We start from the raw sequence: 24,744 nt of genomic DNA, 5'->3' as shown, positions 1-24,744 counted from the left end.
AAAGAGAGGACATGCATGTGAAATGCATAGTATTTCAATATCTGTCGTAAGTGAGTGTCCTGTAATGAGACATGCAAAAATAAAATATTTTATTGTACAAATTCATCTGACTTGACTTCAGTTGACTTAGAGAAGTTTTGTTTTCTAATAACAAATATTATTTTATAGCATTTATTCATGTTTTGCTTCTTATTTCATTATTCATGCAAGCAAAGGTGATTTAGACCAAATACAGGACATGCATTTAGGGATCCTGCATATGGTGAAACGATATTTAAATGGTAATATTTTATGTCTATCTTCACATCAAAGGTAAAAGGTTGTAATTATTTCCTCATGTTTAATGATCGTGTGCTGCCCTCCAGTGGTCGGCCTTTTAAACACCAGACTTGGAGAAATGGTTTATCCAAAAGAAAATATTTGTCATTATTTACTCACCCATGAGTTGTTCCAATCATACACATATGAGCTCAAAAGTTTACAACCTCCTTGCAAAAAAGTTAAAGGATCATACAAATTGCACTTTGTTTTTAATTTAGTATTGCCCTGAACTAATATTGACTAGTATTTTTAACTAATATAAATTGTACTTGACAGTTATTTGTAATGTAATGTTTTAATATTGTGTCCCTGCCAGGGGACTGCAGATGGAACTTAGTTTTTGCTAACTCTGGTACAAAACATATTTTCGTAAATAAACTAATAAAATAAAATAAATTTATGTATTTTACCCAGACAGGGTTTAGGTTAGTCCAGGACTAGGCCTTATTTATAATAGGTCATTTAAGAAGTTTTTACAAACATACCTTACAGAAAACACTACACTGTACATCTTGAGACAAAACAATGTCACCGATATACGGTATGTTAAAATTAGACAACGTGTTTTTAAATTAAAGCAGCGTACACATGCATTTTAGTCTGGGACTGGGATAAGCCCTATCCGGAAAACCGCCCCATGATGTTTACATATAGTCCATAAAACAGTATAATAGCTGAAAATAACCTAGTTTAAAAGTTTACTTTACATCTATGATTCTTGCTGTGGAATTTTATCTGGAGAATCATGGATTATTTTTGTGTATTTTTCTTGCCAGCTTTAAAAGGGTGGGCATCCTGGATATCCTGGGTGGGCAATGATACATTTATGATGAGATTAGTGTAACTGCACAAACTTAGATTAGAATGCATTTAAAAACAATGTTTTTGCACAGCATATTATCAAAATGAGAAACGTATGAATTATTAAATTGCTGTTCCATGCATTAATAAAAAAGTGATTAATCAAACTGCAAATAAATATAAAGAAAGCCAACATTGAACAACACTGAAACAGTTAATAACTCACTTCTGCTATATAATAATAAGTCACACTTTACATTACAATGAATCTCCTATTTGCATCTGCATGCTGTTGTTTACGATTAACTCATTGAAGTCGTTTTTATGCATCTTGGTTGCATTTTTGCCCAAAGCCCTCTATCATTAAATGACTGGGACTGTGCATTTATATTAAAGTCAAGTCCTGTAACATGATTTTGGGGAATTAAGGTGGAGGGAGATGGGTTTATTTCTGAAGTGGGAACTGTGGAAAATCTTCCAGCTCCTGCACATGCATATTTTAGCACTTTCTAACATTGATTGTAACATTTGAGAAACTCATACAACTGTTACAAAAGCAGACATCAATTGATGCTCAAAAAACACACGATACATTAAGAACCAGGGGTGTGTAAACTTTTAAACAGGATGATAGGTTTGCCATTCAGAAGCTACAGTAAATAAGCCATTTACATTAGCAGACAAAATAATAATAATCTACACAAATCATGCAGTTTGAATGGTTAAGAACAACAATGTATTTCCTATTGTGTTCCAATGTGTTACATTAAAACCAACATGAAAGTGTGTAAATAATGACAAAATATGTTTTTATTTTTTTAAATGAACTACTCCTTTAATAGGCATGAGTTTTAATTAAATAGTGCAAAAAGTTGATTTTTAACTCAGGAAAGACACATTTCAATATTGCTTTAACATTGCTGAAATGATTCATGAATCTAATAAAGACAATCACGACTATAAACACGTATAATCCATTTCATTACATTAACATACAAGCACATTTAAACAACACTGAACATCAATCAATAACATCTGGACCTTTAGAGCATTTTTCTTCAATTGAAAATAAATTAAAACATCCTTTCCACATAAAGTGAATATATTATTTCTTGCATAGATGGAAACATTATTATTATTATTATTAGCACACTATTTCAAAATACAGTACAATACATCACACAAAAAAAACATCACACATTTTTCACACAAGATCATACTTTTCCCATAAGTTTTCAGTGCCTGCTGAATGTTTTCAAAAATATCCAGCAATCTGCACCATCAAATACAACTACTACAGTATTGCTAAATATTATTCAAACCATTTTTACTGTACAGTACTCAATGTTACTATATGATTACCCTGCCAACTCGATGCTTTCTTATCAGACTCTTATCTGTTAAGGCAATGATCAGGTTGCATAACTGAAGAAAAGATCAAATCAGGAACTTAGGAAAAGAAACAAACAACTGTAGAGTTTAGACAATGATTCACTCTTCAAGAAACGGACGTATAAACACATTGCCAGGAGGTTACTTTGTTTGTAAGGCTGTTTTAGGTCAGTATTTGAGTCAACAGTGAATCACACACAGTAAAAAAATATTTGCTGCCTTAAATTTTTATGACACTTATTTCTCTTGACAAGAATTTAAGGCAACAACGATTTTTTTTTACAGTGCACGCTCAAGGGCAGTGAAGACTTTTCCTGAGATACAACGTGCCATAGGTAGGCCTAATGTATATATATATATATATATATATATTAATCTAAAAAAATAAATTTTTTCATTATATATTTATATATTGGAGTACTTTATAGAACATTTTTAGTACAAAAGTTTTTCTAAGAATGTTAAAAAAAACTTAAAAAAAAAAAAAAATACATTTTTAAAAATAAACTATTATGCACTCACAGAAACAAAGGCACAGAAGCCATCACTGGGGTGCACCCTTCTGCATACAAGTTTCATATTAGTAGCTTAAAGGTACATAAAGGTACCAAATATATTAGGACATTTTAAAGGGTAACATCCTAGTGACAGGGTTTGTACCATTGAATGTGGTTTGAATTTGGTAGTACCTTGTAGGTGCCACAGTGAATTTAAAAGGAAAACAAAACATGTTTAACACTATGCTTTTCTGACAGCATTAACAGCTAATATTTCTCTACAGGTGGTCATGAACGCTTGCATTTTCTCGTAGTAGGCGGCCTCATTAATGAACGTAGGGAACACAGTGCTAGCACCTTCAAAGGGGATTGTTCTTCCATCGAAAGTTAGGAACATAGGGTCACCCCGGTTTAAAGGTTCCCAGTCGCAATCCTAGTAAGAGAGAGAGAGAGAGAGAGAGAGAGAGAGGGAGAGAGAGAGAGAGAGAGAGAGAGAGAGAGAGAACGAGAGAGAGAACATTTATTATGACTCAACTTGTATACTTATTATGACTCAACTTGTATACTTTAATATATATTTTTCCCCCTGTACATTTCTCTGCATTTCCTTCATTGTTTCTATTACAATACCTGTAGATGAGGATGAACCATAGCTGTAATGTTGCCATTGGTGTCTCTGGGGTAATCCATACTTTCCCGAACTCTGAAGACTTCCACTGTACATGTAGGAAACTCGACACCTATGACACACAATGTCAAAGAGAGCAGAAATTCATGAGAAATGGGATAGATTTGACCACATGTGTTATTATTCAGGGGCTTACAGTATAAAGGCATCTCTTGTAAATGAATATAAAAACATGTTTATTATGTTATGGTGGTCATATTGTGTTGTTTCAGCTTTGGTTCATAGAGTAGGTGGTGGATTCAGCTGGGCATTTCAAGTTGAATTTTTTTTCAAGTTTTCTTATAAAAGCAAAAATTATGTAAATAGCTTGAAGCTGTGGTCTTTCCACTTGTGTAACTTTTGTTTTTCACATTCTTTACTGTTACAGTCTCTAAATATTTCAACATATCTAAAGTTTGACATAGAAAGGTTTTTTGGAAATATCAGCATAAGCTAGTTATAGCTTAGGTAGCAGGTTTTAGCTGGTTTAAAGTGGAACTAGCTGGTTTAAGATGGTCCTCCCAGTCTGGCAAAGCTGGTCACGCTGGTGGGTCAGCTGGTCTTCCAGCCTCACCAGCAAAGTCCAGCTAGACCAGTTTAAAAAGTGACCAAAACACAGCTAGACCAGCTTGCTACACCAGCAAAACAGCTTGCTACACCAGCAAAACCAGCTAAAACCAAGCTGGGAGACCAGCTAAAACCAGCTCACCAGCTTATGCTGGTCTTAGCTGGATTTTTCAGTAGGGATGATCACTTCCTTAGTGCTTATGTGGTGCATTAAACAGCATCTTAGGAGCGTAGCTATAACCTGGTCTGCAACACACGTTTACGGGGGAAATCTTTGACATAATATGCTGTTCTGAATGTACATTTTGATTTTCTCTCCAAGACTTTTTTTACAGGGGAAATGGATAAAGCACACTTTTTCCATTTCTTTCATAAATGTATTTTTTATGATACACCCGAGCTTTGGTTTGGCTTGCATTTTAGATTTCTTCCAGCTATTTGGGGTTAGAAAGAAGCAATAAATATAATAACCAAATATTTTTCCTAGAACATGAAGCAGTGTCATTCTCCACGTTTGTGTACAACATGTTCCAGTTACACAGAATTAAGGATTATGGTGCAAACAACAAAAAATGTGATGTTGACACACCAGGGGTCTCATTTATAAAGCGTGCGTACGCACAAAATGGGGCTGGAAACGTGCGCACGCCAGTTCCCACGCAAAGGTTGTGATCTATAAAAAACAGACTTTATTGGAGAATGGGCTTGCATGGTGGGATCTGAGGATGATTTATATACGCACACTTGCAGGTGAGCTGTGATTTATAAAGGAACATTGCTTTGTTTTGTAAGTCTCAATATTTTTTGGCAAACACCATTTTTGGCTTTTGGGCGCACGTAAACTTTTAGCAAAGATCCTACGCACAGTTTATGAGACCCCAGGTCTTATGTGGCGTTCACACCAGCCATGGTAGAGGCGGCAAAAACGCGCTATTCATGCGTAGTTGGACACTTGAACATTTTGAGTTTACTCGCTTCATTCGTGCGTAAAAGCCGCATGTGAAATTCTAGTCATTCGTGACATTCACGCGAAAATTCGCCTCATGGGAGGGGCTTCTTCGACTCTATTCACTCTCTGTAATCACATGACAATTAGAGCAAGATCCTTATTGGTTACCACAAAGTTCAGATTTTTCAACTCGCGCGTTTCTCGCAGCAACGCTTAATTCGTACTGTGCCATTCGCGCGTATCGTGCCACAGGATGCCTATTCAAGTCTTTGCATTGACTTAACATGTAAATCACTCGCGCTTGCCGCCTCTTCCGCATCTGGTGTGAATCCCACATTAGGAGGTTAAAGGTCCACTGTGTAGATTTCTAGCAACATCTAGCGGTAAACCTGTGAATTGCAACCAAAGGCTTAGTTCACAGTAGAGGCCTTCTCGGGTCCAAAGAAATGTACCCGACCCAAAATTACCCAAATCACTTTTAACCCAACCGAAGGTCCATCAATATTTTTTTAAAGAAAGACCCGACCTGAGACAGAAAAACGGAGATCCAGAGGGAAATTTTTAACCGGACTGGACCCGAATGTTAATGGCACCGACGTGTGTGCAAGTCACTAGCTCCACACGCACCAGTCAGACAGAAAGAAACCCTGGTGGGTTTTGCAACCATTTTGACCCACTGCTCCATTTATTTTCCTTTGTTATCTGACAATGACACCAAGGTAGCCGCTAAAATGTACATTCCAAATTGATTGATTGACAGATCTGTCTCAACGAAAAGTAACCTAAGCCCAGCCACACTATGTCGCAAGTGTGTCATTGTATTAAAAGGAGATAGTTCTTCATGGGTACGTTCAGCAAAAACACATTAATTTTAAATTACCAGAGGCCGCTAATATTTTACCCAAACCTGTGTCCAAGGCACACGTGAAACTTTTCGACCCGAACCCGCTAGGGTCTCAGGTCAGACCAACGGATGTAAGTGGACCCATGACGAGTAGTATAGAGAAATATCTAAAAACAAATATAAAAATAAAATAATAGTTTTTATAACTACTAGCTCATCAATTATATAATTAAAAATGTTTATTGCATTTGTCATATTGCAATATTGCATTTATTGATTGCACAATGTTTCTCACTGCCACGGCCTCATTTAAATTATTTTAAAATTTAGACTTTACTGGACTCTATCATTTTGCTCTAATTTTAAATGAAATAATAAATAATATTTAATTATATTGATGTGGTCGTAAACATCGCTGAACAGAAAACATGCTTAAATGCTTACAATAAGATGTCCAACCTAGAGGTCTTCACGAGTCTACTTAGATCCGAAAACCCAGGGTCCGACCCAAGCAGATCTTGGTCTAAAAGTTATACCTGTGTGCCTCAGACACGAGTCAGATATAATATTAGCGCCTTCTGAACATTTTAAATTAATATATTTTTGCAGAACGGACCCAAGAATACCCGAACTCTCACGTGTGTACATCAAGTCCTTTTCCAATCCCCCTCCCTGTTTGTCAAGAGATCTTGCGATATTGTGTGGTTGGCGGTAGGTTAATTCTGTCGGGTTTGTCTCGAGTCTTTAAAGAGTAACTAAACCCTAAACCAACTTTTTTTAGTTAATGATCTGTAAGAATGATGCTTTATTAGTGCTGTTCATTGATTTTAGTAAGTTTTTTGACATTTGGATATAAAGTGTTTCAATACTACAATATATGGTGTAAAAACGTCTGAGTGCTGCCCTCTTCAGGTTGAACGGTGGCTACTGCAGTTGAATTTTCCTATTGGATGTTGGGTCCAAGAAATAACTCGTGACGTAAGCAGGTTCAAGCTCACCACGCCCTTGTTACGATCTCACCACACACTTAGTTCGTCCCCTCTATCTCCGTTGGGATCTGCCCACTTTTCTTGCATTTTTCAAATATTGCAGTGGGTGGAGTCAGGCTCTGACCAGGGGTTTAGTTACTCTTTAAAAAAACTATTTATGCACGTCGTATGCAAAAAGCGATTCGGGTTATTTCGGGTCGGGTACATTTCTTTGGACCCCAGTAGACCTCTTATTCATCCGCAACAATGTGGCCCCTGCGCACAATGTGAGACTAAAAAGCCAGGAAACTACTAATGACATGGAAACTGACCAGCTAGCCAACAAGTATTCAAGTCACAAAACAGAAGAGGAACTAGCCCAGTTGAACATGTTCCTGCCCAATGTGAAACAAGGCGAATGTGTATTCATGTTAGTCTGAAAGTACACGTGACATTCTCATTGAAAATTTTCCATAGTACACAAGCAGGAGGAAAAAGAGGAAGCTATGAATGCTTGAAAAACTAGTAGGTATTTGAAATCGTCTAAAATGCCAAGCTAAAACTGAGTAGATGATGACTCAATAACCTGTGGGTATAACTGTTTTTCTTTATACTGTATGCAGAATCAGATGGTCATGAGAAATAATAGTATACAAAGCATATACAAAGAAAAATAAGCCTTGAAATGAGATCCCAAGTATCCAAATGTTTTTTTTTATAATTTGTGCATCATGCTTCACAATCAATGTTGCCTCTTGCCTTTGAAATCGCTTTATAGAAACACATTCCAGATTGTATTGTGATCTGTGGTTAACTTCCATTGACCTTACCACTATTGAAGAGCTCAATGAAGTCCAGTGCATGCTTTATTATCATCCGCATGGACTCAAACACATTGCTCCGCAAAACCCCCTGTGGCTGAGGGCCCACCTCAACACCTGCAATCCATAAAATATCAATGTAAATCATATTCAGTCATAGGTAAATATGTTTCAACAAATAGTGCAGTTTTGTCAATACTAACTCAAAGCTATAGTGTGAAGTAACTTAAGTGATATTTTTTTATGAATATTAATTAGCATTGCTGGGAACTCTTGCTGAAGCATCTCATCATGTTGCACTTATTAATATTCATGTGTCTTATATGTTCTCTGCTGTTATGTCACTGAGACACACTACATGTTTACAGGTTACAAAATATTTACTTGATCTTTAAATATGAATTAATCTGAAAATGAAACCTGTTGTAAATATATCAAAGCTAAAATGTAACCAATTTACCATCAAGAAAACATCTATATAATCTTACATGTATAAAACTAAAATTGGTAAACAACATATTACAAATGTGCTTTGGGCTAACAAACAATCACGTGACCTAAAATCTTTAAATCTAGACTTTATTCCTGAACATACTTTAACTTATAGATCTAATATTAAACTTGATTTAGCAAGTTAATCTGTTAATCCTTCAGGACTTTGTACTTACCAACAGGGTGTTTGGCAACAGAACGTGTGGTTGAATATTTCAGCTGTGGGTGCTCATTTAACAGCACTGAGCAGGTGTGCGGAGCCATAGCCTTCTGAAAAAGGTGAAAACGCGTATGAGTTTTGTGGTGCTTAAGCAAACAATTCATTGATAAATGTTAACTGAAAAGTTTCACATGGGAACTAAGAATCAATGAAGCGTTTGTTTCCAAAACAAAAAAATATAGTTACCGCCAAAATCAGGATTGTATCAGGTCAGTATTAATAAGGAAATTCTTAATTTTTTGCAAATCAGATATCCACTGTGTTATTCTGTCATGTTTTCTACCTTTTTTTTCCAAAACGTAATAAATGCCAGTCCTCCTTCTCTGCAAAATGCAATAAATCTGCTCAACAAATCACAGCGCACCATTACACGCATTTTAAACAACAATGGCGGTGCGTTGAATACACACAGAATCCTAGTTTTCCTCATCTACTTTGTACTTCGTGATCAACAAAGAAACAAAAAAATTGTAATTTTGATGGCTTTGATAAACCTGTGTTGGTTTTCTGCACCGGGAAGAAGCATAAGCCATTAAAATCGAATAATTTACGTAAGAGGCACTCGAAAAAATGCCGGCTGTTGCTTGTTCTCCCGACAGCATCAAGCTTCTGTCATGCTAACACATCGACCCCAGGGGATCTTATGAAAAACATTCCATTATTTAACTCGAAGTCGACGAAAATCGAGCAGGACCAAAACATTTTACAGCTGATTGTTCTCAAAAAAGTTCAGCGACAACGTCCCAAGGATGACAGCAGCAATGACAACATAATGTGACAAAGTAAGTGTTTTGATTAATGCAATTAATGTTTATATTTTTTAATCATTGTATACCACTAGTCAACTAAATCGGCCATTCCCAAACTGTGGTCCGCGGACCACTGGTGGTCCGTGAGGGTACTGCAGGTGGTCCGTGTAAAGGCTAAATTAAATATAAAATAATACATTTTTTTAAGAAAAATATATATTTTTTAAGAATATGTTTTAAGAATCTGTTGTACTGATGTGATGACCAGTTATAGTTTTAGTGATAGTAAACCTATTTAGAGGTGCAGATAAATTCAGGACATATTTTATTATGAGTATTATAAGGTGGTCCGCGAAAATTCTTGATTACAAATAGTAGTCCACACACACAAAAAGTTTGAAAACCCCTGAACTGAATGATGAATATAACATGGCAAACATGAATGGACATTTGTAAATTGATTAAATAGATTTATAGCATTTTAAAAAAAAGACTTTTTTATTTAATGCATTTTTGCGGTAAAAAAGTTTTGTTTTTGTAATTAAATTATTTGAAAATCAAATTATGGATTAGAATTTTTTATGTTATTATAACCCAAAGATACTATGTGAAAGTTCGTAACAGAAAATAGTGGTTTTCATCTTGTCACTTTCTTGGTATAGAAAACACGTTTTACCCAAATTAGTCAAAATGGATTTATTGCGTTTTGGAATAGCAATAGTGTTATGGTTATGTGCTATAAAAATATACACTTAAAACATTGCAAGATCCTTTTATAAATTTCCCAGTAAACAGTACATGCAACAAGAGCATAACAATGTAAGTCCTGTATAACTAATATAAAAAAAAAAATTAATGGAAGCTAGATCGCACATTAGTAATTCACTTAATGTCATTTGGCATTTCTTACCTTAATATAATGTACCATCTGAAGGGTGAAGAGGTCTTTTGAGCTTTCCAGAATGAGGGTGGAGCCCATGTTTGAGGTGGTGTTGTGAAGGTCAAAGATGACATCATACGCATCCGAGCTTCCCTTGGGACCAAACATTTGATTGATTTCCCGAGCCCTTTGGACTTCATACGGCAGGCCTTCTGTATCTGGACCACTGCGAATGGAAAGTTTCTATTTAATATTAACAACAATAATTACGTTTTGACAGACATGACAAATAAGTAACAGAACGTTGATCTCGGGATCTCAGAAAACTGCTAAACCTCCGAAGATTCATCTCCAGAATACAGTGATTTTTAACCCTTATCTTAGCGCTTGTAATGCAAGATGAAAATAGTTTGACTTGAATTCTCTGTTGGTTAAATTCTCAGAATTTACAAAAATACTGGCTCTGTTTGTTTGAATGACCCCACCAGCCAAACACAGCAACACAGGCATTCCCGTGAAATTGAAGTGAGACTGTTTGTCCGACTGCTGGCAGAGTGTTCAGGAAAACTGTCTCAATATAATTATTATTTTTGGCATTTCATGGCACAGAACCTACACACTTCCGCATTAAAGCACTGGGGCCAAAATTATTTAATAAGCAGAAGTGCTATTAACTATTTTAAAAGGGCGGCGAATGGCTGGCTTTTACTTATAATGCTAAATAATTTACTTACTTGACTAATGTAAACTAGAAACTTGAGTAATCATTTATATGAGTCAGGCCAAAGGTAACATTTCAGAAAAGTTCCTATTACACAATGTAGCTTATATTTACAAAGTCATATGCTTTATTAAACACAATAAAAAATATCAATAAGACAAAAATAAAGAAGGACACATTTGCATCCATTCAGTCTGTGAACATCTCATGTGATGGCCACACATTATAAAAACTTGATGTCTGTCTGCATTGAACACTATGTATGCATACTCTCCTGACTAATTGTATTTTAATTACAAACATCAAATAGATTGCTAATTTCACCAGGGCATCTCAGGTATCCGACCTTCATTCTGCATTCAAATCTGATCTATTCTTATTCATTGGTGGTTGTGAATGCGTTTTTAGTATTGTTTTGTGTTTAGATGCAAGACAGAGACATTAAAGCTATCCTACACACTGTATTTACACTAAAGCATACTGTAGATCTAATTATGTGCATTTTGATAGTAAATTTCTATTTGTACAATGTATTATTTGCCTAAATAATGTAAAGAGAAAATGCTCAGATTCTTCACCCTGCAGGACATTTGGTAAAAACCATGTCGAATATCCAAACATCGTCAAAACGTTGTTCCCCTAAATATTTTTCTCCAAGGATTATTTATTGTTATTCAATCGGACGTCACGTTTACGTCGGCTAGGTACAAAAACAACACATCCGCGTTTGCTACGTATCACGCAATGTTAATAGCTCTCATGCTAACGCACATCACGCGTATCCTGACACGAGCAGGTTGAGACAGCTGATCGGTTCACTTATCTGTTTGCAAAGCATACTGTAGACTGAAGATACAAGTGTCTCGAAACGAGGGTTGTAAAACATTGTGCGAGGCAAAAATAACGCAGAGACGCGACAGTGTGACGCGTGCGTATTTAACAAAATCGATTGGTAAGAACGCGTCCTACAAGAGTATCAAAGTTTTGCAACAGTTTAGAAAGCAAATACATATGCTACCTACCTGAATACAATATAGGCCTATACCATACTAAAGCAAACTTGTTTATAACATTACTATAATTTTATAATATACTGTATAAGTGTGTAGGCTACTACTGTATTTTTGATGTACGCCAAGTTAAAGACCAAAGTATTATGCAATAAATGATAAACGCAACAAAAATATCGGGGATAGGGGATATTTACCTAATATTAGCAGGAGTAAATGCGCGGTTCAGATCTGTGTCGATGTACCTCACGCATTTTTCCACTGCTTTTGGATTGCTTATGAACGTCTTGGTCACCAGTCCGTTTCTTTCCGTCTCGGCTGCATTCTTCATCCACATATTTACCAACGTTATGCCGGACATTTCGTTTCCATGTGTACCTCCAAAAATAGCCACCCGTTTGATCCCGGGCAAACACGAAGCGTTATTGCGAGAATTCATGGCAATGGCAGCACGAACGCGCGTTTCACGAGAGCGCAGTTTCCTCACTACAACCGGTTCCTCTTGTTTTGAATGCTGTGTTACATAATGGTAATTTAAAGGCTGTGTCTGAGCCCTAGGCATAACTAGACTTGTGTGTCATCTTCATTAGGGGTGCACGGATCGAGTTTCACAACCGTGTTGCGTCCCACTCTAGCAGCACTGTGACGTACCGAGCGATAATGACATTCGGGATTATTCCAAAAAGATTACACAGCAGAATAAATGTAATCTCCTTGGACAATAAATCGATACATTAAATAAATAAAAACAAGAATAAAAATCGCACGACATTTCTAAAATATATAAACATTGTGGGTAATTTGCAATAAAATAATTAAAATAAAAATGGGAATATATGTGACCCTATCTGCAATCCGGTCTAAAATCTCGTAAAATATTTATGAGATTAGGGAAATCAGAGTTTGATTTGTTTTCAATTTTTAATATGACCTTACTTCAAGGTTATATTTTCACAGAATGTTCTTTGCATTATGTAAGATGATCTATATCACAAAAAATGACTTTAGGTGGGTTTTCACAGGCAGGGTCACACATAATTAAAGGTGACAGTTATGTCAGTATAGGCTTGTTCGACTTCATGCGCGGGTCGCATGAAACGACAGGCGGATGACGTCAAAGTACTGCGAGAGCGATTTGAGAGAAGTCAAATTTCGTCTCGCTCTCGCGGTACTTTGACGTCATCCGCCTGTCAGTTCTTGCAGCGCTGCATGATGGCACAAAGCAAAGACAAAAACAACAAAGATTATCGGTAATCTGCAGAAAAATTATAATAATCAATAAAAATATAATTGACAATGTAATCTAATGTGACATGTGCAACTTCTTACTCATTTTACCATAGTTTCCGAGAAACATTGTGGTAGGACAATGCAGCGTAGATAGCAACACAGACACAGAAGGGGATACCTTTATCATTTTATTTCTCAGTAGCAAAGTATAAGACTTCCTCAAAACAGAAAAGAAGAAATAGCACAAATGATAAAAATTGCACAGATTCGTTTCTAAAAATGGACTTGCTTGCTATTTGACAAATAAGATTTTGGTTACACAAAGAACCTTTGCTTATTAAAAATAAACAAAAATAAAAGACTTCTTATATACAAAAAGCACAATAAAGTAGCATACACATCACTTATGTGTTTTTTAATAAATTGTATGCATTCAGCAGTACAAATCAGTGCAAAACACATCAATTTAGGTTAAACAGACTCTTATAAATACATTTACAAAAATATAGCTGCAAGCAGCAATACCGGGGTCAAGCCGAAAAGGGCCCAAAAGGATGTAAAATTGAGATTGGATAAGCAGACTGAAGAACCTAGTTAAACCAAGTTTAATTAGTGAAAAGAGCACACCCCCATGTCTCTACGGTGTTCCGATGCAGAGATATAGCTTTTGCAAAAACGGTTGATAAGGTATTCTCATTGGTTGCTAGGGAGTGAATTGGCAACCATCAGTGATTATAGTCAAAGCCATGAAAGGAATAATCCATGATGACTCATGGTTTTAGAAGTGTTGTTGCAGTAGTTTTAGGCAAAAAATGCGTTATTCTATCTCAAAACCAGTAGGTGGCGCAATGACAAAATTGTGCATGCAACCTCAGGTCATAACTGTGTTACATCTAGCTAGTTTTATGACTATACACTTTAGTTTAGTGAAGAAACAGTTGTATGACCATAGGGCTGGCTTGATATCAAAGGTTTTGTTCAATTATAGGGCCACCTAGTGGTGCAAGCATACAATTTTTTTTGTGTGGCCTCAAAATATGCTCATACATCAGGGAATCAAATATGGTAAAAAAATCTCTTTGCGTTACAAAGTTATAGCCATTTATGTGTAAAAACACAAAATTTAAAGGTAATTTTTAGTTTTTTGCAATTTTCAGCCATTTCTGATGAAAATTTTAATACAATGCCAATAGAACTTTTTGTTCAGAAGGTAATGCAATATTCTTCCTATGATGTTTTCGAGTCGATCAGAATTACGCTCGCGGAGATATTCGCGCGTGTTTTTTAAGTGCTATTTTGCCGCGCAGGGTTAACCGTAAGGCCAATTCTGGCATGTTTGGTATCGTTGGACTCGGCAACTATTCAGGACTCCAAGGAAACAAGTCCCATGAAAATACGTCGATCACAGCCAAAGTTATAGGTGTGTAAAACATTCGTCTTACCACTAGGTGGCGCTGCGACGAAACTGGGCATGCGCTCTCAGTTCCTGACTGGCATCACAAGTACCAAGTGTCGTTTCAATAGGCTTAAGTTTGGCGAAGATACAGCCTCAAATCCGTTTTTTTGCACTCTACGTAAAATTTGTTGACGCGGTTTACGCAAACAGATTGGCGAATCGACATGAATTCCATAACTTTTTGCCGTGAGGGTCTGTAGATGCTACATACCGATTTTCGTGGAAATCGGGCAAAAGCTCTAGGACGAGTTCGCAAAAGTAGGTTTTACGAATAATTCAAAATGGCGGAAAAAATTTCATGACGGAAAATGACGTCATAGGGTCCAGTCGAATCGTCTTGAGCCAAGGAATCAGAGGAAACAAGAATTTCGTTTCTAGGACGTACGGGTCAGAAGTTATAAACAAAAACGTAAGTGCAACTTTAGACTGTTGGTGGCGCTAGAGGGTTGGAGTTAGAGACTCCAAATTTGCTGTGGGGACACATTGGACTGTCCTTTATCAGTGTGCCAAATTTCATAACTTTCCTACGTACGGTTCTATGGGCTGCCATAGACCGCAATGGCGGAAGAAGAAGAAGAAGAAGAATAATAATAATAATAATAATAAGAAAACTAACAAATACAATAGGGGTCTTCGCCCCTTCGGGGCTTGACCCCTAAATACAGTTAAGATTGCTCAGATACTAAGACACTTTCTACCTTCAAAACAGTTGAAAGTTACAAACTTTTACCAAGTTAGACTGTATGTTCCCAAATAGAGAAACAGTTCAGTAATCGTTCTGTATACATTTCCATTTTTTCTTTTTCTTTTTTTTAGAAAACACATCATCATTATGGATGAAAGTCTCATCAGTTTCATCTTGACTTAATGCGTTTTGCGTATCTAGAATAGATGCGCTTTCTTTATCTCTTTTTCTTTTCTTCTTTTTAAGTAGCGGCGCATCATCAGTCTGAGACTCCGAATTGTCTTGAGCTGAAAATGTGCAAGGATCTCCCTTTGGGTTATATTCTGTTTCTTGTATTTTGTGTGACTGCAGTACATTTTCTGCTTCTTCACCACACCTGTTTTTATTCCAACCCCTTTCGGGCATTTTGGGTGTGTCACTTGTATTGACCTCAGGGCTAGATATAATCTTGTTATTACTGTTAGTAAAATCAATATCATTCTTTCTCCCCACATCTCCAGAATCTTCCAGGGTGGCAACCATGACCCGTTTTTTCGCCTTGTTCGAGTCGGTCTGTTTTGTCTGTGCAATTGCCTGAGATATAGGACACGCACCCTGATTTGTTTCCATTATTTCCTCATTGTCTTTTGTTTTCTTTGATCTTCCTTCAGATAGTGTTGACACCGAACTCCCGATGGAGTTTCCAAAGTCTTTCCGATCAGTACCCACTAAATGTTTGTCACTGTTTACTTTCGTGAGGTAATCTGTATGCCTTTTATTCTTCCTCTTTTTCTTCCTCATCTCAGGTGTTACCGTTTCCTCAGACTGCACCACAGGATAGCTGTCCTCAGTACTGTCCCCTTTGGCATCATTTAACTTAGCTTTTGCATTACTTTTTAAATGCTCAAGTACATCAGCTGGTCTTTCTCCAAGATGTGCGGTTGATCCGTTTTCTTCCTCTGAAGCCCAAGCGACCTCATCAAACAGAGACACAGAACACGCATCCAGATTCACATTGGGGGAATCATGCTGATCACATTCATACGTACTCTTCTTCTTTTTCTTCTTCTTCTTTTTCTTCCCTGATCTTAATATAGTTACACCGGGTGATGAACTCCTTGTAATATCCTCTGATTTCTGTGTATTGTCAGGCTGATGGGCTTCACTGATATTGATTGAATCATTCGCTTTCAACTCAACAGGACTTTCAGGAATGTCTTCCTGAACATTTTCCACACTACGAGTATCTAAACCCATCTCTGCGTCCTGCCGTTTCACTTTCTTTTTCTTTTTAACCTTTGTGATATCCGTGCTGTCTGAAACCTCTAAATTACACGTCGTCTCCGAGGGTTCTGATGCTTTTTTCAATGCAATGATTTCATCGCTTTCAGACAAAGAACTTTGATGTTTTCTTTCCATGTGCTCAACTACGCCACTTGGCTCTTGTGCAACTCCCTCAGGTTTTTGCGAATGCTCAGAATGATCGATCACAGTGGCTTGAATCGAATCATTTACCACCTGTTCAAGAGGTCTATCAGCATCGTGTGCCAAACTTTCATTTGAAAGGCTAATGGTTGCATCATTGTCCTGCATCTTTTTGTCTTTCTTCTTCTTTTTTGTTCTTTTGGATGGCGACTCAGTGTCTTGGGTATGTTGAGTGTCTATACCAAGCTCAGCATCATCCTGCTCTTCTAACTTGTGCTTTTTTGCCTTTTTCTTCTTAACCGGTGAGATAACAGTCATGTCTGAATCCAAAGAGAACCTGCTTGTTTCCTCCGAGAGTTCGGCTGTTTCAATTGACCGTAAGACTGAGGCGGCCTGCGTTCGTTCCTCCGCCTCACGTGATTCCTTGCTGTCCTTCCGTGCAGTTTTAAGTCTGATGATGTCATCACTCGCATCTATATCGCGTTGCATCAAATCTGAATCTTTGTCAATTTTCTCTTCTTTCCTCCTCTTCCTTTTAAGAAAGCTCTGTCCGACATGTTTAAACAAAGGACTATCGGCTGTTTCAGTGGTACTTGAGACATCATCACTTACTGGCTTAACAGGTCCAGATGGTTTTTGGATCACACTGGTCTCCTCTCCATCTGCATCTTGAGCATGCACCAACAACATCGTTTTCCTCTTTGTCTTTTGATGATTTATTTCTTTCTCACTTTCTGGGAGAAGTTCAACATGTGGAGCAAAACTCTGGCTAGCATCTTGAGAATCAGAGCATTTTGTGCTGCTGCCATGCAAATCAATGTCAGTTAAAACGTTTTGTAGCTTGTTTGTTTCTTTGCTGCCATTGTCTTCCTGTTCACCTCTGACCAGTAAAGATTGAGAATCAGGAGATGTCGAGATGTCTTGTGAGGAATGCTGGCTTGTTTCATCGGCTGCACATGGGTGACTCTTACCTTTCCGTCTTGGCGTTCCTGGTCCAGATTTAGAAAGGGATTCACTTATTTCAGAATCTATTTGAGTTACGTCACTGTCATCATTTCTGTCCTCTATCATTATTAACGTTTCATCTGGATCATCTCCAGATGTTTTTTCCATGTTTTGATTATTCCCATCTTCGTTCTCCTCCTCGTCCTCATCAGGCAATAAAGTTTCACTTCCACTGTCATCTTGCGTATGATTCGATACGTCTCCGCCTTGGTGTGGAGAGAAGGAAGTGCTGTCTGGTTCAGCTCTCAAATCTTCCTCCTCTGCATCAGAAGTTGCAACTTCAGAGTTTAGTTCCTGCGTCTCTTCAACTTGATGATCTCCATCCAATGCAGACTTCTCATCTGAACGAATGTGGTTAGTAGGGAGCTGTCTAGGACTGGTAGAAAAGGAAAGTTCAGCATCTGAACAAGAAGGGGACTGCAAAGGAGAATCTGGTATTATTGCTTTGCTTTTTATTCTTTTACGCCTCGGTTTTGACTGTAAACAAGCATTCCTTCTTCTCTGTGCTTCCGAAGGTTTGACTTTGATCCTTTTTGTCAGGATGAAATCTGAGAGCCATTTTTGCCTCTCTTTTAATTTGCCTGTCCGGGTATTCAGGGCAAAAACACTGTTATCCTGAAATTAATCCACACAAATAAGCAGGTTAGTACTATGCGGTGGCTTGCCATTTCTTATAGCTACAAGTAGAGTTGCAAAGATCAGAAATATTGGAAATATTCCAAGTTGGAAAGTTAAAGGATTAGTCCATTTTCTTAAAAAAAAATTGGTGCGTCACAGGACCGGAGATAGATGAAAAGTTGTGGTTTAAAAGTGCATATTTTTTATTTTTCTTGTCAAAAATGACAATCGTTTCACTAGATAAGACCCTTATGGGATCGTTTAGAGTCCTTTGAAACTGCAATTTAAACTGCATTAAAACTGTTACATGCTGGGGTCCATTAAAGTCCATTAAAATGAGAAAAATCCTGGAATGTTTTCTTCAAAAAGCATAATTTCTTCTCGACTGAACAAAGAAAGACATCAACATTTTGGATGACATGGTGGTGAGTAAATTATCTGGATTTTTTTTTAAGAAAACGGACTAATCCTTTAAGGAATTAATGCAAATAGGTTTGGGTAATTTAGACAAACTGTTTAACAGACAAACATTAGCTTCCTCATCATTGGACTCATCTTCATCCGTGTGCCACAACTGTAATAACCATAGAAAGTTTCCAAAATTCCCAGAATTTTGCAACCCTAGCTACAGTTTACCCCAGACAGACAGATTACAGCACAATACATCTTCAACAAAAATGCTTTTATTCTATGATTTTAAAATTATTTTATAAAAATTAATAAATAAAAAAGTTATATTTGTGCTATTTAAGTTTACAGTAATTACACACCACTACTGTGACTTCATGATCACTGTTTTGCTCATCCAAATCTGAATCTTCTTTTAGCCTAAAACAAAGTTTACAAAAAAATTAATGTTGGGAAAAAAATGATTTTAAGAAATATACTTGAGTTTTTAAAACTTACCCATACTGCCACATTTCTACACCATGTGTGTTGACATAACCCTCTTGGATTTTCTTTATGCACTTGTAGAACCCTCCGACTTCTGCGTTCTAGTAAATAAATATATAACAAAATAAAAATAAGGTAATAAAACAACATGTAATGACAGTGTGTTTAAAACTAGCCTGTGTAAGATAAGTGACTCTAGCTTTTGCATCATTGTGTACTTACATGGACAAGATATTATAAAAATGTAATGTCTGAGAATAATAGAATCTGTGATTTATTTAAAGCCAGGGTGCTTTGAAAAACACTGGCCGAGTACACACTTGTAGCCAATCAGCAGTAAGAGGCGCGTCTACTAACCAACATCGTTGCCTGGGTTGCGTATGTACTGGCGTAGGGGCGTGTTTGTTTAGGTTATTTTGAAATATCAACATTGGCTTTCAGAGATCATGCACCCCGCCTTTAACAGAGCCATGCTGACTATCCAAATATTTATTATTAGTGGTGCTTGCATTTATGCAAAGCATCACTATTATAATTGCTCAGGGATATTCTTCTTCTTGCATCTGGACACATTTTTAGACCAATAAGGCAGCTTAAATCGACCGGCTTATTGAGGAGAGGTGTGCTATGACTTTTATAAGCAAAAAGCATCATTGTAGAGACACGGAGGTTGGACCGTTTCAGTTCTCAACGGGCCTGAAAATTACAACCCGACCCGACACGGGGGTTGGATCGTTTTACTTGTGGCTTGGAATATAATTATTCTCGAATGTTATTGTACCCAGAATTTGGCTATGGCAAGCAACATTACATATATGTTGCAGTTTGCAATTTCAGCTTAACAGGACATGGCAACCAAAACCAAACATCCGGTCTCTTTTACTGGTTACAGAGCCTAAGGGCGCACTCACATTATCCAAACCAAACCATGCCCCAGTGCGATTGTCCCCCCTCCCTACGCCCCAGAAGCACGCAGTCACACTGTACCTTTATCGATCTAAGCCCCGGCACGCATTCATCATTAGGATGCGATTGTTTTGAACAACGCAGGAAGTAAAGCGCTGGGACTCATCGTAATGTTGAGTCTGTGTTTTTTACTCAGAGTCGTTTGGTGCGCAATGACACAGTGAACCGCGCTCCAGCCCACCTCTGCAAGCCGGACAGGGAGCGGTTTGGTTAATCCCGGGCACGGTACAGAGCGATAACACGAGTCAAACGAACCAGGCTTTGGGAGTCAAATGCGCCCAAGGGCAATTTGGTTTGGATAGAGTGAGTACGCCCTAACAGGTCAAATGTGCTGTGTTAATTTTTAAGACACCTTTATGAAACACAAATACAGTACAAAACACACTAATATTAACATTCATGTACCTCTAAAATTTGATGCTTCAGTTCGGGCAGGTGCTGATGTTTTTGTAACTTCAACAGAAATGGAAAATTTGTTTTTTTGGGAGGAATATAATGAGTGAGTTTTTCTTTTCCTGTAGACAATGTTTGCTGACGGTGTCCTGAACCTCTATCCTCATATTCATCGTCTTCATTTTCTATGCATCTGTCTTCCCTCCCATCCTCAGAATCGTCGGTAATGGACTGTGATCGATGTCTTGATCTTCGCCTTCTCACAGTTCTGACCGCTGAAGTAACAGACTGGGTTAAAAACAGGCTATCACCAGAGTCACTGTAGGGGATGCAGGGAAAAATAACATACAACTTAACAACAAACCCCTGCTATAAAACAATAAAAAAACATTTCTAACAAATATAATAACTATAATGATGATTGCATTAGTTTGAATAGAATAAGGCGAAATGGTTTTAATAATAAACAGCTGATGCTTCATACAGGTATTTGCAACGTGTTAACTTACCTGTCCGGCGACAGCTTGTGATTTGAAGCATCCCTGTTGAACTGCTTAAAACAGTTATCAATAGACTTAACAACATCTTGTGAAGGGGTTTCAAAGATCACTTCTGAGTTCTTGCCAAACTCCAACAGCTCAATCTGCGTTGTGTCGTCTTCGCTCGCCATGCTTTAAAACTCTCGCAGGAAAGTGTCGTTTAGTCCTAGCACGCGAGACTACTGCGATGAAATTTAAGATATCTTGCACGTTTGAAGCGTGCTTTGAAAGCTTGTACTATTTCTGCAAGCCTAAACACAAACGTATTGCTTAAGAAACAAACTATTTTCGTGAAATAACGTTATCCATGTGCACCACCAGCGTTTTGTTTTCACCGCACAAGGCGCCGCGCAACTCCGCCCAGGAAACAGACTCTGGCTAGAGGGGATATAGCAACGGCCAAATCTCGCGAGATGTTGGTTTTAGGTATAGGATTAGGATGAAAAAAAAACGGTTCTCTGACTAGACAGAATACAGCTACTTCCTTCTTAAATCCCGTGAATTATTGGGTTTAGGGTTAGGTTTGGGGTCAGATTAGGATGAAACCAGCGCTCATCCGGTGAGATATCACGAGATTTTGTCCGTGGCTGTATCCCATCTACACACATCAACCCAGGAAACACACAAACAGAGCATGCGCGATTCAATTTCAACTTTGTTATGCCTAGAAGTTCAAAACTCCGAAACTAGACAGGACAGTGTTTTGGAGATATTACAGATATATATAGGATGCAACAGACAAATAATATAGTTTTTGTAAGTTCCGGCCCATAATTCACGTATTAGGGAATGAAGCAGCAGATGTGTTAGCACAAGCTATGGCGAAAGAAAAACACATATATGAAAATAATGCATAATAAAGTTTTTTTTACAGTCGGTCCTGACTCCTGAATGGTGTGGGGAATAGGATTTTAGTGTCTCTGATCCATTACCCACAGTAGATGGCGGTAATGCTCTTTTAAGGATGCGAGCCGCCAATAAACTCAAAGAAGAAGAAGGGCGCATGCGCGCTGCCACCTTTAAGCTCTTTTGTGGATGACTTCCGGTAAACCACTGAAGTTATTGCGAGTGACACGAGTATGCCGTTTTGACTGGCTTTTAATATTTACTATGGCATCAAGAAGGACAGGCATAATGTGTGCAGTTCGAGGTTGCCATAACAGCTGGTACAAACGCCATAAATTACTTCAAGACGTTTGTTTTGACCACAATCCACGCACCAAAGCTGAGTGTGGATGTGGCGCACCATATGATCTGCATCCACCGCCGAAAGGGGAGGACTCTCGTCGGCTTTGGTTAAAAGCTTTAAACTTAAAACAGCCGCCGAAATTCCCGTATGTTTGCTCATTCCACTTTGTTGATAGAAGACCCACGGAAGATCATCCGTTTCCTGAAAAGTGGTTGGGCTATGATGCTCCAATCAAGACTCCGAGGCTCGACAGGACACGTGGTCGACCAGGTAACTTTACAGGAGATAAAATGCAGTGCATAAATATTTATAATCACTTAAGTAAAAGTTGTCTTTGGCTTTGTCTATGCATTTCTTTGTGGCACCTCGATTGGGCATAAAAATAATTTAATTATTGCGCTACGCTATGGTTATAACTGTGACGTAATTCTATCGGGATTTATTATTTTTTATTAATTTTGCATAGAGTACATACAGGGTAAGCAACCATCTAATATCAGCACACTTTTGTTTTGCTGAATTTAATGTGGTGCATGTGTTTCTACCTTGCAGATGCTGAGCGAAGTCACGTCAACACGGCGCAGCCGATGTCTCCACCACAGCATATTAATAACAACGCATTCAATCAGTGTGAGGTTCAGACGTTTGCAGATCACAGTTATGCCTCTAAAAAAAATGTAATGGGGGTCCACGTTTCAACACAGTGCCATGAAGAACCACCCAAATCCCTTAATATTCTCAAGAATGACACCACCTGTTTATTGTACACCGGCTTCACTCTTAGTTTGTATAAAGAGCATGTTAAATATCTGCAGCAGTTCTACACAGGCAATTTTGAGATGCACACAACGGATCAAATAACGATGACCATGATGAAGCTAAAGTTGAATTTACTAAACGGGGACCTTGCTGAACGTTTTCAGGTGTCGCAGGATGCGGTAAGCCAAATTCTATCTTACTGGATTGACACAATGGAGGAGCACACCAGAGCGTACGTTCCCTGGCTGCCACGAGGAACAATCCGTGCCACAAGGCCTCGGCGCTTCATGGAAAACTTCCCGAACACCACCTGCATCATTGACTGCTCTGAAACGGTTCTGCAAAGAGCTCGCAATCAGGAATCTTATAGTGACTATTGTTCAATTAATACTTTCAAGTATTTGGTTGCTGTTGCCCCATCTGGACACATTATGTTCATCTCCCCCGCTTTTGGAAGCAACTGTAGTGACACGTTGATTACCCAAGAGTCCGGCTTCCTGGAATATCTTCAAGCTGGCGATGAAGTGATGGCAGGCAGAGGCTTTATGATTCGAAATTTGCTGTTTGAGAGAGGGGTAAATCTGGTCACGCCAGCTTATACTAATAAAGATGGACAATCGTCTGATGAGGATGTAAAGGGCACAAGAAGCATATTCAGTGTGATTCATCAAGTGATCAGACGGCTCAAGGTGTTCAAAATTGTCTCCCAGACTGTTCCTGTTGGCTTGTCGCACAAAGTGGACAAAATCCTAAGAGTCTGTGCAGCGCTTGTGAATATGCAAGGGGACATCATCCCTGAGGATGCAGAATGAAAAAATACTACCTTGTTCACTATCAATGCTATTTTTGTTCAACTTGAACTTATGTACATTATGTAGATACATCACTGTTTTATAGTGGTTTATGTATTTTTTGCACTTGTAATAATAATACTACAGTGTACATTATATACAAAGCAACACGGTGCTATGGAATAAGCAGAAGTTTGTATTTTAAAACTCGTGCAACAGTAATAAAAGTAACAGAAGTTATTTAATAGTATTGCAATCAGTATTCAGATCAGCAGAATAAATAAATTTACCTTCAATAAAACCTGTCATCATTTACTCAATCTAATGTCATTTCCAATCCTTATGACTTTTAAGCACTTATATTATTTAATGTATTTAAAAAAATATATATATGTATTTAAAATTGATATATTACCTACGATTTACTTTTATTTAAATTGATAAAAAAATAAGACTAAGGCACTAGATGATTACCTGTTTTTAGTGAAAGCCATAGAAAAAGGTTTTGTGTACTTCACGTAAATCATCACAGTTATGTTCCTCTGTTCTGGAGACTATAATATATATTGATGTATTAATTTAATAAAAAAAATTTTTTTAAATAACACTATGATTTACTTTAATTGAAATCTATAAAAATAATACTGAATTAAAAACACACCTTCCTATGATCTGGTTTTGTGTTTACTTCACGTAAATTACCACAAGAGGGCGACGTGCAGTTATATTCATTCTAGCTAGATTATTTTTTAGAAAATTGAAAGTTAATGTAATTCCTTCAGAAATCGTATGATTTGATTATAAAATGTTAGGTTGATTTTAGACACATAAAATGGTTTCAGGTGTATTTCATATATCAAGAAGCAGGTATGTTTTTGATTACTTGTTTGGTTACCGGACTTTCTAAACATATATC

At 37.5% G+C, this 24,744-nt stretch overlaps 3 protein-coding genes across 3 annotated transcripts; 1 reads left to right on the top strand and 2 right to left on the bottom strand.

Moving 5' to 3' along the window:
• Nucleotides 1-1,715: 1,715 nt before the first annotated feature.
• Nucleotides 1,716-12,541, bottom strand: aspa (aspartoacylase). The gene is made up of 6 exons (XM_065284255.2): nucleotides 12,097-12,541; nucleotides 10,199-10,394; nucleotides 8,496-8,589; nucleotides 7,837-7,944; nucleotides 3,642-3,751; nucleotides 1,716-3,444 (listed from the first exon to the last, which is right to left on the bottom strand). Exons 1-6 carry the CDS (start codon nucleotides 12,459-12,461, stop codon nucleotides 3,253-3,255), a joined length of 1,065 nt encoding a protein of 354 aa, XP_065140327.1. The 5' UTR covers nucleotides 12,462-12,541; the 3' UTR covers nucleotides 1,716-3,252.
• Nucleotides 12,542-15,248: 2,707 nt separating this feature from the next.
• On the bottom strand, nucleotides 15,249-21,467 carry pho (phoenix). Its single transcript, XM_065284253.2, has 5 exons — nucleotides 21,060-21,467; nucleotides 20,563-20,869; nucleotides 19,204-19,292; nucleotides 19,068-19,125; nucleotides 15,249-18,294 (listed from the first exon to the last, which is right to left on the bottom strand). The coding sequence occupies exons 1-5, from the start codon at nucleotides 21,218-21,220 to the stop codon at nucleotides 15,352-15,354; spliced, it is 3,558 nt and encodes a 1,185-aa protein (XP_065140325.1). The 5' UTR covers nucleotides 21,221-21,467; the 3' UTR covers nucleotides 15,249-15,351.
• Nucleotides 21,468-21,941: 474 nt separating this feature from the next.
• Nucleotides 21,942-24,425, top strand: LOC135774275 (uncharacterized). The gene is made up of 2 exons (XM_065284254.2): nucleotides 21,942-22,548; nucleotides 22,831-24,425. The coding sequence occupies exons 1-2, from the start codon at nucleotides 22,125-22,127 to the stop codon at nucleotides 23,847-23,849; spliced, it is 1,443 nt and encodes a 480-aa protein (XP_065140326.1). The 5' UTR covers nucleotides 21,942-22,124; the 3' UTR covers nucleotides 23,850-24,425.
• Nucleotides 24,426-24,744: the final 319 nt, after the last annotated feature.

Source organism: Paramisgurnus dabryanus, chromosome 5 (assembly GCF_030506205.2).
Source record: "Paramisgurnus dabryanus chromosome 5, PD_genome_1.1, whole genome shotgun sequence".
In the NCBI taxonomy this organism is placed as follows: Eukaryota; Metazoa; Chordata; class Actinopteri; order Cypriniformes; family Cobitidae; genus Paramisgurnus; species Paramisgurnus dabryanus.
Note: the sequence above shows the minus strand (reverse complement) of the source record. Positions and strands in the feature narration are given on the sequence as shown.